Source organism: Pristiophorus japonicus, chromosome 7, assembly GCF_044704955.1.
Source record: "Pristiophorus japonicus isolate sPriJap1 chromosome 7, sPriJap1.hap1, whole genome shotgun sequence".
NCBI lineage: Eukaryota > Metazoa > Chordata > Chondrichthyes > Pristiophoridae > Pristiophorus > Pristiophorus japonicus.
This window is the reverse complement of record NC_091983.1, coordinates 150,765,321-150,779,559: the sequence shown is the minus strand read 5'-3', so window position 1 is coordinate 150,779,559 and position 14,239 is coordinate 150,765,321. Positions and strand designations below refer to the sequence as shown.

The window sequence follows — 14,239 nt, the reverse complement described above, 5'->3', positions numbered from 1 at the left end:
TTTGCAGTTGTAATTATTAATTGTGGCTTTGATTGTAAAGCTTCATGCTGCCTGATACTAAATGCAATAACCATGTACTTCATTAAATACAGAGTTTTAAAAATAAATGTAGATAGGTAGACACTGGAAAAGTGGATCTTAAAATTATTCAACTTCTGAATGAATGCACCAGTAAGTAGCATTCAAAATTTTACAGCAACCATGCTCAGAAGCTTTAAAATAGGTTTAAAACTAAAGGCATACAAGGATGCAATCATACTGGTACTTGCTTGTCAATACAAAAGGAGCTTCAGACATTCAGTGGCATGAAAGTGCCATCATAACTGTGGAGTCAAGTACTGTCTGCAATACAACTACAGTAAAGTGTGAAGCCAGGTTTTAAAATTGGTCAGGCAGTCCATTGGGTCTTCTAAGCACGTTCTAGTCTTGCTACAATGTGTTTTAACGTTATGAGCATGTGCACATTCCTGCTCACATTCTGAAAACATTAAGGTCCAATTTTCCTGCCTCAGCATTGGGAAGGACCACCTAATGTATGCTGTGCCTGTGCAGCCCGCATCTATCTGAATTTTCTGTCCCAAGCTATGTCTCGGCATTCTCTGTGCAGGCCTTCCACCTGGCTGGGCCAAGCCCCAGAAAGCAGAGCAGAAACGGCCATCCTTGGGATCTTCTGGCTACTGCTAAAGAGCAGCTTTTTGAGATTGTTTTGAGAATGTTTGAGATGTGATCATGAACCATGAACCAACATTTCTGGCTTTGCTAATTTTAACAAAAAGGTAGATAGAGGTCAATAAAAAGTTGTAGAATACTAATTTCTACTCACTTTTACTTTTCTACTACAATGAACAAAGACAAGAATGTGAGCTCCAGGTCACTACAATAAAGAACTAACACTAAGGGGTAGAAATTGGACTTTTGGTGATTGCGATATTTTTTCAGCATTTTTCGTCAAAAATACTGCTAATCACACCGCCATTTTTTAAAGGCCTAAAATTGCTCCCCAAAAAATGCACCCAGCGGTAAAAAAAATCGGCATTGCACGAGGATTTGCAGCAGAGACCACGGTCCTTGCCAACTTTAGTCCAAGGCCAATTACTGCTAAAAGACAGGCCCTGGGAGGGGGGAAAACACTAAAAAAAAACACAAAATATTAACACGACACTTATCCAGCAAATTACTGAAAAATAATTTTAAAATAAAAGCTTTAACTTACTTATTTTTGCGGGTCTTCATACTTACCGCTGTTTCTGGGGCTGCAATGCAGGCTTTTCTCTGGGGGCGGGGGGTTCTCCCAGAGTACGGATGCGCCGAACGGCCAATTTAAAGTGATATTGCTTTTTTTTGTCTTGTACGATGGCGGTCCGCTTTTCAGTGGTATTTCAAAACCACCGGTGCAAGACTTTGGCCAATTTACCTGATCATCTTCTTCCGCCAAAAATGGCAAAATATCGCCGAAAAATCAGGTGGAAGGCTGGCCAATTTCCAGCCCAAAATCATTTTTTTTAAATGTTTATGCTGAATCTGTCTGCTCTGTTATGACATTAAGTTTTGTCTATATTTAGCCATTTCTATTTTCTTGCTGTTCTTTATAATTGGTTCATCATAGAGTGCAGCAACCCATTTTATCAAATCCTAATACAGCAAAGTGATTTCTTTAATAGTTCTGAACTTACTTCATTATATACTCCTCAATGTTGGTTCTGTGCTAAATTTTATTTTTTAAGATTTACAATAAAGTAAACTTGCCCACAAACTCTGTTCCAAGAAGTCCTTTCACTTCACTCACCTCCACCCTCAATTAAAAAAAAAGACTTATATTTCGATAGCCTTTCATGACCACTGGACGTCTCAGAGCGCTTTACAGTCAATGAAGTACTTTTGGAGTGCAGTCACTGTTGTAATATGGGAAATGCGGCAACCAATTTGCACACAGCAAGATCCCACAAACAGCAATGTGATAAAGACCAGATAATCTGTTTTAGTGATGTTGATTGAGGGATAAATATTGGCCAGGACACCAGGGATTACTCCGCTGCTCTTCAAAATTGTGCTTGGGGATCTTTTATGTCCACTTGAGAAAGCAGACGGGACCTCCGTTTAATGTCTCATCCGAAAGACAGCACCTCCAACAGTGCAGCGCTCAGTTCTGCACTGGAGTGCCAGTAGATTTTTGTGCTCAAGACCCTGGAGTGGGACTTGAATCTTCCGACTCAAAGGCGCAAGTGCTACCAACTGAGCCACAGCTGACAGTAAGCAATGTGATACAAACTGTTGGACCTTTGAACATCCTGGACTCATTGTACATGCTTCTCACCCACCCAAATTTTTCACAACCCCTACCTGGACAGCTAACCTTCATATTTGGAATCCATCTGTTGAACTCCAATGTGCAACCCAAATGAGATTACAATTCCCACAGAACACTAAATGGCAGTGGCAGTGAATTCACAAACTGGCCATTGTCTCCTACCATTGAAAGGCCTTCTGGTGCTTCTAACACATACAAACCAGCCAGCTGATTTCTCACAGGTGTTTCCAATGCGTTTGTCAACTAAACCAGTCAGCTGAATCCAAATTAGACTACAATTCCTAATGCTTAAACAAACTAGCATACGCGGATCTGCCAGTTGAATTCCAGACATTTAATTTTATGAACCGCATGGTTAGAAAACAAAACGAAAACGGAGCAGCAAAACCAGAAATATATCTATATAGCCAATCAAGGTTAATATTATAGAGTGGCGAGGAGAAATTCTCAACAACAAAAAAACGGAAGGCCCAGTGGATAAGCTCACAAAGGAAAAGTTTGGACGCGAAGTTTTTGAATAAACTGGGACAGCAAGGAATGCACTTCACACTGTGATAGAAGAGTGGGGGAAAGGTAAGAGCGAAATCCAAAGATGAGATGGAAAATTCTGATAGAGAATGTTAATGTTCCTGAAAAGCAAATTATTCTAAGCTGTCACATGGCATTTTGCTGTTTTATACAGTAAGTCTATTTCTCCCAGGTTCTGTTTTTTAAGCTTTTAAATGGAACAGTATTTCCCTCCTCAAATAGATATAATTATCTCCATTTGTATCCCTAGAACACCCAGTCAAATTTAACAACTGTTGGCTTATTCTGAGTTGTGTGTGTGTGTGCGTGTTGTTGAGTGGAGAAAGAGGGCTTCCTGTATAATTAAAAGTAAAACTGATGTGATCAATTCATGTCCCAGTTACAAAGAAACACGATTTTAATAAAAGCCTCACTGGGGCACCAGATTTTGGGACAAATGAACAAAGTATTGGAATCGAAAGAAAATCAATGTGCTGTCCATAGCCAATTTGGATTTGATCGATTTCTACCAGATTTTAAAAGTAAATGAGGACTTGCTGGTATGAATTCGACATTTGGTAACAAAACGATGGTGTCAGTTATTTTGGTGACCACAAGGATATGAGTTCATGTCGGCAGCTGTCGTAGATTTGGTTTGTTTAGAAAATAATTTTGAAGAATTGCATTAGTGCCTTACCACGTCTTCCAAAACATCTCCAAGCACTGCACGTGCAATAACCCAGTTTAAAGTTCTAAACTTTGTATAGGTAAAATGTATCAGCCATTTTGTGCCAACCAGACCCCACGAACATGCTTTACATCTGGCACTCTTCGAAAACCACCATGGGATCTTGAACATGCATCTGAACTATTGCAATAGGCAGATAGCGCTTGGTTTAAAGTTTTATCCAAAGGACAGCACCTCCAGCAAGGTAGTTCTTGGTGCTGTACTACAGTGAATTGTCATTGCATGGTGGAATTTATCCTACAAGTTCAGCAGCAATGCAAAGCATGTTTTGCTTCATGCTGATGATGCTAAGCTTACAGTGTACATCCAGAGGCAGGGCCCAACCCAACTCAGGAGCGAAGAGGGTGGACTCTGAGTTTGACGCTGCTTGGATTTGACACCGCACAGAGTGTAACATCAAAATTAGTTTACACAGTGCTTAGGAATTTAATGAGCCCCTATCACCTTTTAATCCTGACATGAATTTGTATATTTAGAGGCCCCTCTTTTATGGAGTCTCACTCACTTGGTTAGGGAATCAGGTTAGGCCCTGACACCGGATTTATAATCCATTTACACTATAACTGCAATGTCCCTGCAAACCAAACCCACTTGTCACCGATATTAGTGGGAGTAGAAACCAAAACTGCTGGAAATCTCAGCAGGCCAGGCAGCATCTGTGGCGAGAAACAGAGTTGACGTTTCTTTCCCCAGATGCTGCCTGACCTGCTGAGATTTCCAGCATTTTCTGTTTTTATTTCAGATTCCAGTATCGGCAGTATTTTGCTTTTATAGTTGTAGTACTCGTTTATAGTTGAAGTCGTAATTTCAAACCCACGGTAGCTGGGAGAAAGCGGAGGTTCTGATGAGAAATGCGGAGGGAAACGTCAATTCATTAGTCAGAACGTTATTACATAGTCCAAAAATCTTCTCTCATACCTACAACAAAGTTGTTTCGAACATCACCAGTAGAATTCCTGCAAAACTACCCAAAGGCTCATGTAAAAGGACGGAAGGTTGATAATGCTATGTCTGATTCAGCAGGATTCTGCTGGTAAGATCTGGCAGAAAAGCAATTAGTTGATTGAGCACTTTGAAACTTGTTGTCTCGGTTAAATCGAAGTGCCTCTTGAATTTTGCTCATTCGCATTCAATTTTGGGGGGAAAAAACACCCACTTTTATAGCAAGAAGCCCGACCAACAATATTGAATAACCATAATACGACTTAACAATAGACAGTTTTCTGCTCTCAGCTGCAATGGGAGTTATTTCCTTACTGTGCTTACATGCTACCGTGAAAACTCATGATATTTCTAGAGCAGTGCTTCCGTTTCTTTGGAGAGATGTACTGAAAGAAAGCTAAAGTGGGGTTAGTGGTGGTTTCTGTTAGTAGCTAGCTGGGACTTGCTTACCAAATTTGGAGACCCAAGTCCAGTATTCTTGTAAGCAAACACAGTCCTTCTACTTCAATTTTCTTTACTTTGAAAACAATAACAAACATCGTCAGGTGGCAAATATTGCACATTGCTGTTTACATAACTATCTCGATAAATTCTCTTTCTATTGTTACGGTGAAAGGCTAGTTTCAACAAATTGTTCTGATCACCCTGCTTTTGAGTTGAGCAGACTGGGTAATAAAAACTTCTCGTGATGACGGATTGGCAAGTAAGTTTCTAATGAAGGCTATTTTTATTGTTTTAATCCTGCGTCCAATTAGACTACACTAAAATTGATGGCGACTTGAAATTTGAAATAAAGCGGAAATATATGTTTTTATAAATTATCATATTTGGACACAATCTGTTATTTTGTAATCAGGTCATGATGCTAAATTGTGAATGGGGTGCCACTAATAGGGAGGTGGGAGGATTGAACATCTAGGTCTGCTCGTCAAATTAACTTGATGAATGCGTAAACAACTGTAGTGTTGCCGCATTTAAATGCTGTTTGCTTCTATTTGTATGTGGATGAAAATAAATTCGGATTATGACATTTGAAATAGTGCTTTGTCCAGTTTCTATAGAGTGCAACAAAATATTCCTCATTTGGGGCTGTTGTGAAGAACATCAGTGTGAGTGGCAAAGGCCCATTTTTCAAAAGTGACATTGTAACCTACAAGGTTAACCTTGCCTCAGATTGTTTGTAATTAAATGTATGCATACATTTTCAAATCGCGGGCATTGTCAAAGATTAAATCTTGTATTAAGCATTATTTCTGATATTCCTGCACTATAGCATAATTATGAGTTATACCATTTTACATGCTCAATAAACAAACATGCTGGAAAATATTTCTAAACGAGAAGCACATTTTTCCTTAGCTAAAACTTGTACTTGTGTTATTTTAATAAAATTAAACATATCTTTCGTTTTTAGCACCAACATCAAATATTCCCAGGTTGTCGTCTGTTTTTACTGCGGGTGCTTGCGTGACATTGGTAGCTACTTTCGAGTGGTACAGCCGGTAGGAATGAGTTATGCTGCCGAGTCCGCACCACTTGGCTCTCAGGTACTCTGCAAGTGTGTGTTAACGCGTAGCTCACCTTCAAATGTGAACTTGAAAATGGTCTCATATTGGTTGCAAAAATTCAAAGTGCCTTCAACTTCGTAACCAATTAGATTCAAATGTGGATTTCCTGATGGGAGGACAGTTTTGTAACCCACAGTGTTACCCAGTCACTCGCCAATCAATTCTAAGTTAATTGTTTTTCTGATTATTCTAACTTTGAACAGAATTGAACTATTTAAGAAAATCCAGAGTTTGAATGCTAATTTTTGATTCAGAAATCCCAATTGCAGCTAGATTTGAGTTGCTTACTTCAACTTGACAAATATGCAAGGGTTACCTTGTGTTTTCTGAGTTTGCAAATATGAAACAATCAGAATACATCTTTAGCTAAAAATATATAAAGATTTTACTATCAAACTGTTGGAAATTGAACCAACAAATCCACTTCCATCTTTTCAGTGCTTAACAAGCTCCATGTACATGGTGGGGTCCTTGCATACAGTTGTATCCAAATGGTTTTACCGACTGCTAGCAGGATAGTTCAAGGTATGTTTTGCAGTTTGAAGTGCTTGCTGGATGCTTTCACTGGCATGCATTTCTTTATTTCAGTGCGCATACTTTCTACCCCTACACTATAGTCCAGCATATTATCCAAGTTTACATCACTGTTCTGGCTATTTTTTGAGAAAATGTTGCTTCCAGTCAACTGAAAATGGGAATATTTATAAGGTCAAATCAAATGAAAATGGCTTGGATAAATATCCAGGTTGAGCATTTTAGTCACTTTATTGGACTGCATCAGGCATTGGTATTTGGGGGTGCAGATCTGAGTCATTTTTACTATGCTAACTAAAACCCCTACTTAGCAGAAAAGGAAAACATAGAGGATGCTGGAAATCTGAAATAAAAACAGAATATGCTGGACATACTCAGCAAGTCAGGCAGCATCTATGAAGAGAGAAACAGTTAATGTTTCAGGTTGATGACATTTCATCAGAAAGGTGAAAATTCATCGACCTGAAATGTTAACTCTGTTTCTCTCTCCACAGATGCTGTCCATACTTAGTAGGATACATGAATAGATGGGCTAAATTTCTCTTTCTCTGTAGATTCACTACAGGCCGTTAGAACATTTTCAGTTGCAGAGAGTGAGCTACTAGTCAGTTGGGATTATGAGGAGTTATGAGCTACTGGAGTCTTGATTGGTTGCCTTACGAAGTCAGAGAGGAATCTCCCAGAGTTTTTGCCTGCACTGGCTACAGGAATGTTTTTTTTATTTTTGCATCTTCCAGGTGATTGCTTGGTGGGTCAATGGTGTGTATGGTTGCACTGCATCTGGATGAGCGAACTGATGGGCCTAATGGTCTTTTTCATATGTTTGCATGTTCTCCCATAGCTGCCTGAGTGTACTAAAGTTGATATTACTCACTTTATTTGAAATTCTCCTAGTTCATACTCTCTGGCCCACCCTTTTGGAATTGGATCAGAAAAATTTACATTTCATATGGAATTGTTGGTATGTGCAGATCAGACTAATCTTGTTGCAATGCTATCTTTTGTCAAACTGGTTTAGCATTCCCAATTGCCTGTACAATTTTTGGGTTGAGTTGATTAGCTGGAAAATGGACATATATTCTATAGATTGAGATTTAGCATGTATTCTCACCCGCTGTTCCAGGTTCAATTGTGTTCTTTTGAATGGTCTTCAGTCCCCATTGTGGCGCGGACTTGTCCCATTTTGCGTGTTATCATGAAAGTCAATTGAAACATATTGCACATAGTTTGTATATCTCTTTCCCCCTGTGGAATAACTTTGATATTCACCATTCAATGTTTTTGTAATTAGTGTGATTTGGGGTTGTTATGGCTCTCTCATTTTCTGGAGGCTGAGTTGATTTTACAGTTGTTTTCTATATTATTTTCTCTGGGCATGCTAAGCTTGTTTCGATTTATGTTTGATGAATAAGGAGCTATTTGGGCTTCAACTGCCATATTATTAACCAACAAGTGCCTGTGAAAGAGAGAATTGAACATTTTCCATTGTACCTACCTCACACCAGTGTAGTCGTATTGTTGGCCCAAGATTAGAGGATGCAGCAAAATTGACTCCCACTTGAACATCTTCTGAACTTATTCCTTAGTCCAGTCATATTGGGCATGACACTACAGGAGATCAAGTCTACTACAGTTATCTGTATCACACTCAACCAAATCCATTATGTGTTTGTTCTTGCTGTATATACCCAATTAGGTTGCATAATGGGATATTTAATTGATCTGTGTGCAGTCGGTTCCAATGATCTGGGGGTTGCTGGTTATCCCACCTTGCTCAGTGTGAAAGGAGAAATAAAAACCGAAAATGCTGGAAATACTCAGCAGTTCAGGCAGCATCTATGGTCCCCTCCCCCTTTCCATGCCCCTACACTTGCTTAAAAAAACCCTGTTACAGCTCTAACTTTTCCCAGTTCTGACGAAGGGTCATCGACCTGAAACGTTAACTCTGTTTCTCTCTCCACAGATGCTCTCGTCAATTTTTCGGTTTTTAAAAGATGTTTAAATATACTGCAAATATATGCACATTAAACAACTAGCTAGTTAAAAGTGAATTACTGTAATAGCCAGTAATTATGCAACTCGCTTCCTCGTCGCAAGTATTGATCTTAAGAAATATACCTGCACTGTGCAATGCTCCAGCCTCACAGTGCCTGTTGTAACATGAACATCGGTTAAATCTGGACAGTGCCTCTGGATATCGTTACATAGGACCAGTTTGTTTCATGTCTTTCAGCAGAACCTGTGAAGAAATTATGGAAATTAACATAGTTTGCTGTGTTTACATAACAGGCATAGAACGAATACTGTCCTCCTAAGACCAATTGAGTGCCAGGTGAAACATTATTGTGATGGGACTGTTCAGTTAAAGCTTTAGCTTAACAGTATGCTTCTTAACGTAAATGATAAGACTTTGCATTGCAAAATATTGCTTCCTAATGATTTAAACTGAAGATTAAATGATTGGAATATGTGTTTAAAACCTTGAAACTGGGCTACAGGATTGTCACAGTCTTTGTATGTACATGGCCCATTTCCTGTCCGTATAAACAAATCTTCACAATGATTTTCACAATCATTGCATAACGTTATTCTCGATAAAGTCAGTATCAGTTTGTATATGTGTGTGCGTTAAGTCCAAGGGCGTGGTGAACTAGTTTCCAACATTCCTGAATTAAGTTATTGATGGTAAAGTATTAACATTTTGACCTGCATTTGTGAATTGTATTTCTTAAATGGAGATTCTAGAAACTGTAGTATCTGTTTTGCCTAAAATATTTACTATGGAATCTGATAACATTGAATTAAAATGTACTTGGAAGGTGCTATGTTTCTGCATAAATAAAAATTGATCTTGCAGCTTTCTAATAAACATTTTAGTTTAATCTATTTTACGATTGATGTGGACAACAGATTTGGGGCTGCAGTAGAATTTAGACTAATTTTGTAAATCAAAAGCATTATTAAATTATGAAATAACCTGCTCGGATCTGAGGTTGGTAATAACGGAGGTAATGGCCGAAATCAAATTGTAATGATTCAATATTTGCAGAAAAAGTTACATTCATCGCTGGGTCTGAACCATCTATACCTGTCTGCACTGCAACTATTGTCAGGCTGTCAAAAAAAAACACCTGGAACTTGACGTTTAGTATTTTCCAGCAGACACAATCTATTGTGCTGTGTCAAAGTTATTAGCATGTATATACTCAAACGTTATATTCAAATTTGAGTATATTGCCATTGGGTGACACGCTCTTTGAATGGCTGAAGAGAAATTCTGGGAAAAGTTTACTTGCACTAATAGTATATTACAGACCTTAAATAAAACCAAGACAATTTGCCTATAAAAGGCTACATTTTTCTGTTCAATGCAGGATTTTCCCCTGCGCTGTCAAAGTGACATATTTTCTTTCATCCCATTGACGATAGAGTTTGAACTTTGCAATCGCACAGATCAAAGTGTTCCCATCCTAAACGTATTCTTTCTCGTGAATATTGGTGGTTGAGAAATTTAAAGACAGCAATAACTAGTTGAAAGTTGGGTGTTTGATTAATTCAGGAATCTGTGTGTGTGTTTCACACTGCTGGCAGAAGCACCTGTGTGAAACTGCCTTCTTGGAATTATTTTTTAATTTAAATGTATTTTTCAAGATTTATTTTTTAGATCTATTTCGCTTTTGTAACATTGATTTTGTGCTAGTTCAGCTCTTTTATTTTGCATTTTCAGGCAACGTGAGTAGAGCGTAATGAGGACGGGAAGGTAGAATTGATGTAGAAGATCAGCCATGATCTTATTGAATGGTCGAGCAGGCTCGAGAGGCTGTATGGCCTAGTCCTGCTCCTATTTCTTACGATCGTATTAAACAAATAGATATAACAAAATACTTCGACAACAAAAGGAGCGCATTACAGAATGTGACTGTTCACAGTTTCCGTGTTCCTCCGCCTGCACTGGGAGTTCTTTGATTTTCAATGCAGAGACCAAAATAAACAAATTCAAGAATGTGACAGGCTTCCGGAACATCGGTGCGGACAGGTGCCTGGGTCCACGCTCTTAGAACTTATAAACAACGAAAGACTTGTATTTATTTAGCAGCTTCGGCGACCTCAGGAGGCGCATTGCCACCAATGGAGTACTTTTGAAGTGTAGTCACTCTTGTAATGTAGGATAATGATAAGGATGCGGTTTTTAAAAAAAGTTTGTGTCGTGTGTTTTGAGGGAGGGGTGAATTTTTGGGGGACTTTTACATTTGACCGGCAGTCAGTGAAATCCTAAAGTTTTTTGTATATATTTGGGACAGATTGACTCCGTGCCCGTTGATGATAGTGTTAAAGCGGATGCAAAACTGTATATTAGATTTATTTTTTACATTTTCTTCAGTAACATTACACTAACAATCAGGCACTGGCTGCATTGAAATATTCTGACTGACTATTGCTTTCGTTGTGAACTTTTGCTTAATTTACACAATCTGCTCTAGGTTTTGTTTTGTTTTATAATGTGCTCGCAATTATATAAAAGGTTACAAGACGGTTTGTAAATCTGACTCCAGATTATTCATTCTAAAATAAATGAACAAAGTCTCTTCAGATTTCTTCTTGTCGTTTAATTGTATACAATTCAAATCATTCGCTACATTAGACTCCCCTTTTTTTTAAAAAGCAACACATTCCCCCAGGCAGATGTTCCACCGATTTACGCGCCCAACAATTTGCTACCCCCGTGTTTCGTAACTGCATTTTGTAATTATCGCGGAAGGACGCTGCGGGAAACATTTATACATTTAAGGACGGCACAGAGAAACTTCCTCATTATCGAATTTCACAATAACGCACGCATCTAAATAATCATAAATATTGTAGCGTGTAGAAGTCAAGGATTTACAGGATAAATTACAGCATCCCTAGGGTGGAAACGTTTTCAAAGTTTACATGATATTTTGAAGTATGAGATGGAAGGCTAATTCACAGTTGCTCTGTTGTTGATAGGCTCCAACTTGTTTTATTGTAACAGCTCGGAGAAAGAACCTCAATGTTCATGTCGACACCATGGGCTGTAACAGCACTCTAGATATGTATTACAATCTCGCATTTACCAACCTATACTGAGGCAATTCAGTGCTTAATTATAGTCTAACATGATTTAGACTTTACCCAAGAAGAAAAGCTGAAAATAATATAAATTAATGTTCGAATCGGAATCTCACTCATTTGGCGCAAAACTTAAGCTTGTATTTCTATTCTAAAGAAAAAAGTATGAACTATGTGAAGAGAAAGGTCATCATTCTAACCGAATTCTATCTAGTAACTTCCTTCAAATTTAAAACCCATTCAATTACCATCTCCTAATGATGTACATATATATCGTTACTTTGTTATTGTTTTCCAGCGGCTACAACTTGTAAACGCCAATAGTTCACTAGCGTGCCAGCTGTCCATTGCCATCCAGTGCATTTCTGAAACACGGGGCGACTTCATAGATTGTTCTCTGCTTTGGAAGAATTGGAAGCCAAGTTCAACTCCGTGACTGACCAGACCATGTAATCGCTAATCTTTCTATTAAAAGATCAACTGAGATTGTTCTGCTTTACATGATCACTATCACAAAGACATACGACTAACTTTTAAAGGGACCACGATTGAGACATATTTTCTAAAGATAAAAAAATAGTCCTGTAACGTTCCACGTTCAGCCCTAGCGTATGGCAACATTACAGTGCTAGGTGTTATATTTAATGGGAGGCATCGTGTGTGTGTGTGTGTTACCAAGGACGACTAATTCCATTCAACGTCAATGGAAGCAATACAATATTCATTAACCTGCACATTTCTATTCCACCGAAACTAACAAGTATTGACCACAATAAAAGATCATTTTGTTTGATAATAAACATTGCAGGATGGTGCATCTACAACTGACACTTACCGTAAATTAACGAACATGCCAATTTGAGGTGGCAATGCAATCCCTGTTCTGTTATTTCTGCCCGTGTTGTACATCACATATAAAACAAGCGTCCCCTCTTTTTGATGGACGGATCAATAGGTGATTGATTGATCAGAGAGCAGTCACTCCGATTAGAACAATCAGCCAATGATTTAGCGACACTCGATATGTTACCGACTCTACAAATAAACCTCAGTTTACCATCGACTTTTCAAACAATTCGGTTTCATTTTGCATTTTTCGCTGGAAGATCTCGTCGCGTAAAATTCCACAAAAACAGTCATTTCAAGCAGACTTTTTTGGTGTAAAGGAACCTGAAGGTTTCGAAGACCGCTGGAAGTGGTAGTTGCCAACTCTAATCGATAGGGCGCGCCATTGTATCATGTTGAGACAGTCAGGACCGGAGACAGCCAGCGCTCACAAGCACACAGACACGAACTTTCAAAACACTTCATATTCTGTGTGCATGTTTAGAAGTTTGGATATGCTACTGAATGTATCGGTGCTGGACAATATTCAAATCAGGTTTCCATTAAAGAAATATGTCTCCATCGAAGCCATAGATAAACTATATTTAACAACTGACAAACTATCCTATCTGCACCACCTGAATGCTTTTAGAAAGTTGCCAGCATTGTTAGTAAACATTCAACAATGTAGCTGACAGCAGTGCTACTCCAGCAGGCTTTCTTTCCCTTTTTTTTTGCTAGCGTACAAAACTGTGCTGGAATATGAAAATTACATTGATTTCCTCGGATGAACTGCATTAGATTTCCTGAACTGACTGAAATATGCAGAATTAGGCTGATTCTGGTGGTTTACAAGACGGCGCCCAAGAGATCAAACAGAAAACCTTTCAAAGACATGTTAGAAATGTACTTCTTTGCCTGTTATATGCAACAAAAATACCTTTTTACGAGATGCGAGCGATTCTAGAGTTTCTTTATCTATTCAGTTGACGTGAGCTAGAATATTTCAATATTTATAGATGACTTTGTATTTTGTTTTATTTTTTGGTAGTGCGTTTACGAAGGCTGATCGACGTAAGCACGGAATTGTTTGTGGCGCAAGATTCAACGAATTTATTCTGGTAGCAATGTCAATATCCATATTTCTCTATAATTTAGACTTGCCCCGAACTGTTTACCTTGAAGTTGTCTCTTAAGTGACTTTTTAAAAAAGAAAATAACTAAGTTGGTGCGGGCTCGACGGGCCGACTGGCCACCTTCTGTGCTGTAACCAGTCTATGATTCTGAGTTGCTGATAAGGTTTCGCAGCATTGGGCCATAATTTGCCTTGGCGGTGTACACTGAGATGGTATTATACACAACATGTTCTCGGAAAAGGAACGAATGGTAGATGGTGCGATCATTACCTGTCCGTCTGTTCACTCCGCGCCCTTATTACAGATACACGAGAGCAGATTCTTATCTCAATTCCACGAAAGTCGAAGTCTTTGTAAATGGATTAATAATTGATTGTCTTTTCGCTCTGTTCCTGTCTCCATTGCTTTGGGACCAGGAAGTTTTTTTTAAAAAAGAAACCCAATTCATTGTGTATAATCCACAATGCACAAAGAAACGTTCTCACGATACATATAGACAGTCTTCTTTCATGTTATGTCGAAAACTGGTTTCTATCCTTCATTTTTTATGTGACTGGCTTTTTTATATATATCAAACCGG

At 38.5% G+C, this 14,239-nt stretch overlaps 1 protein-coding gene across 1 annotated transcript in view; it reads left to right on the top strand.

The window, feature by feature from the left end:
• The window catches only part of fbxl4 (F-box and leucine-rich repeat protein 4), a 157,331-nt gene extending 146,959 nt beyond the window's left edge, over positions 1-10,372 (top strand). Inside the window, exon 8 of the mRNA XM_070885407.1 lies at positions 10,335-10,372. Within this exon, the coding sequence (XP_070741508.1) occupies positions 10,335-10,354 (20 nt within the window). The 3' untranslated portion in view covers positions 10,355-10,372. The remainder of the gene's footprint in view (positions 1-10,334) is intronic.
• Positions 10,373-14,239: the final 3,867 nt, after the last annotated feature.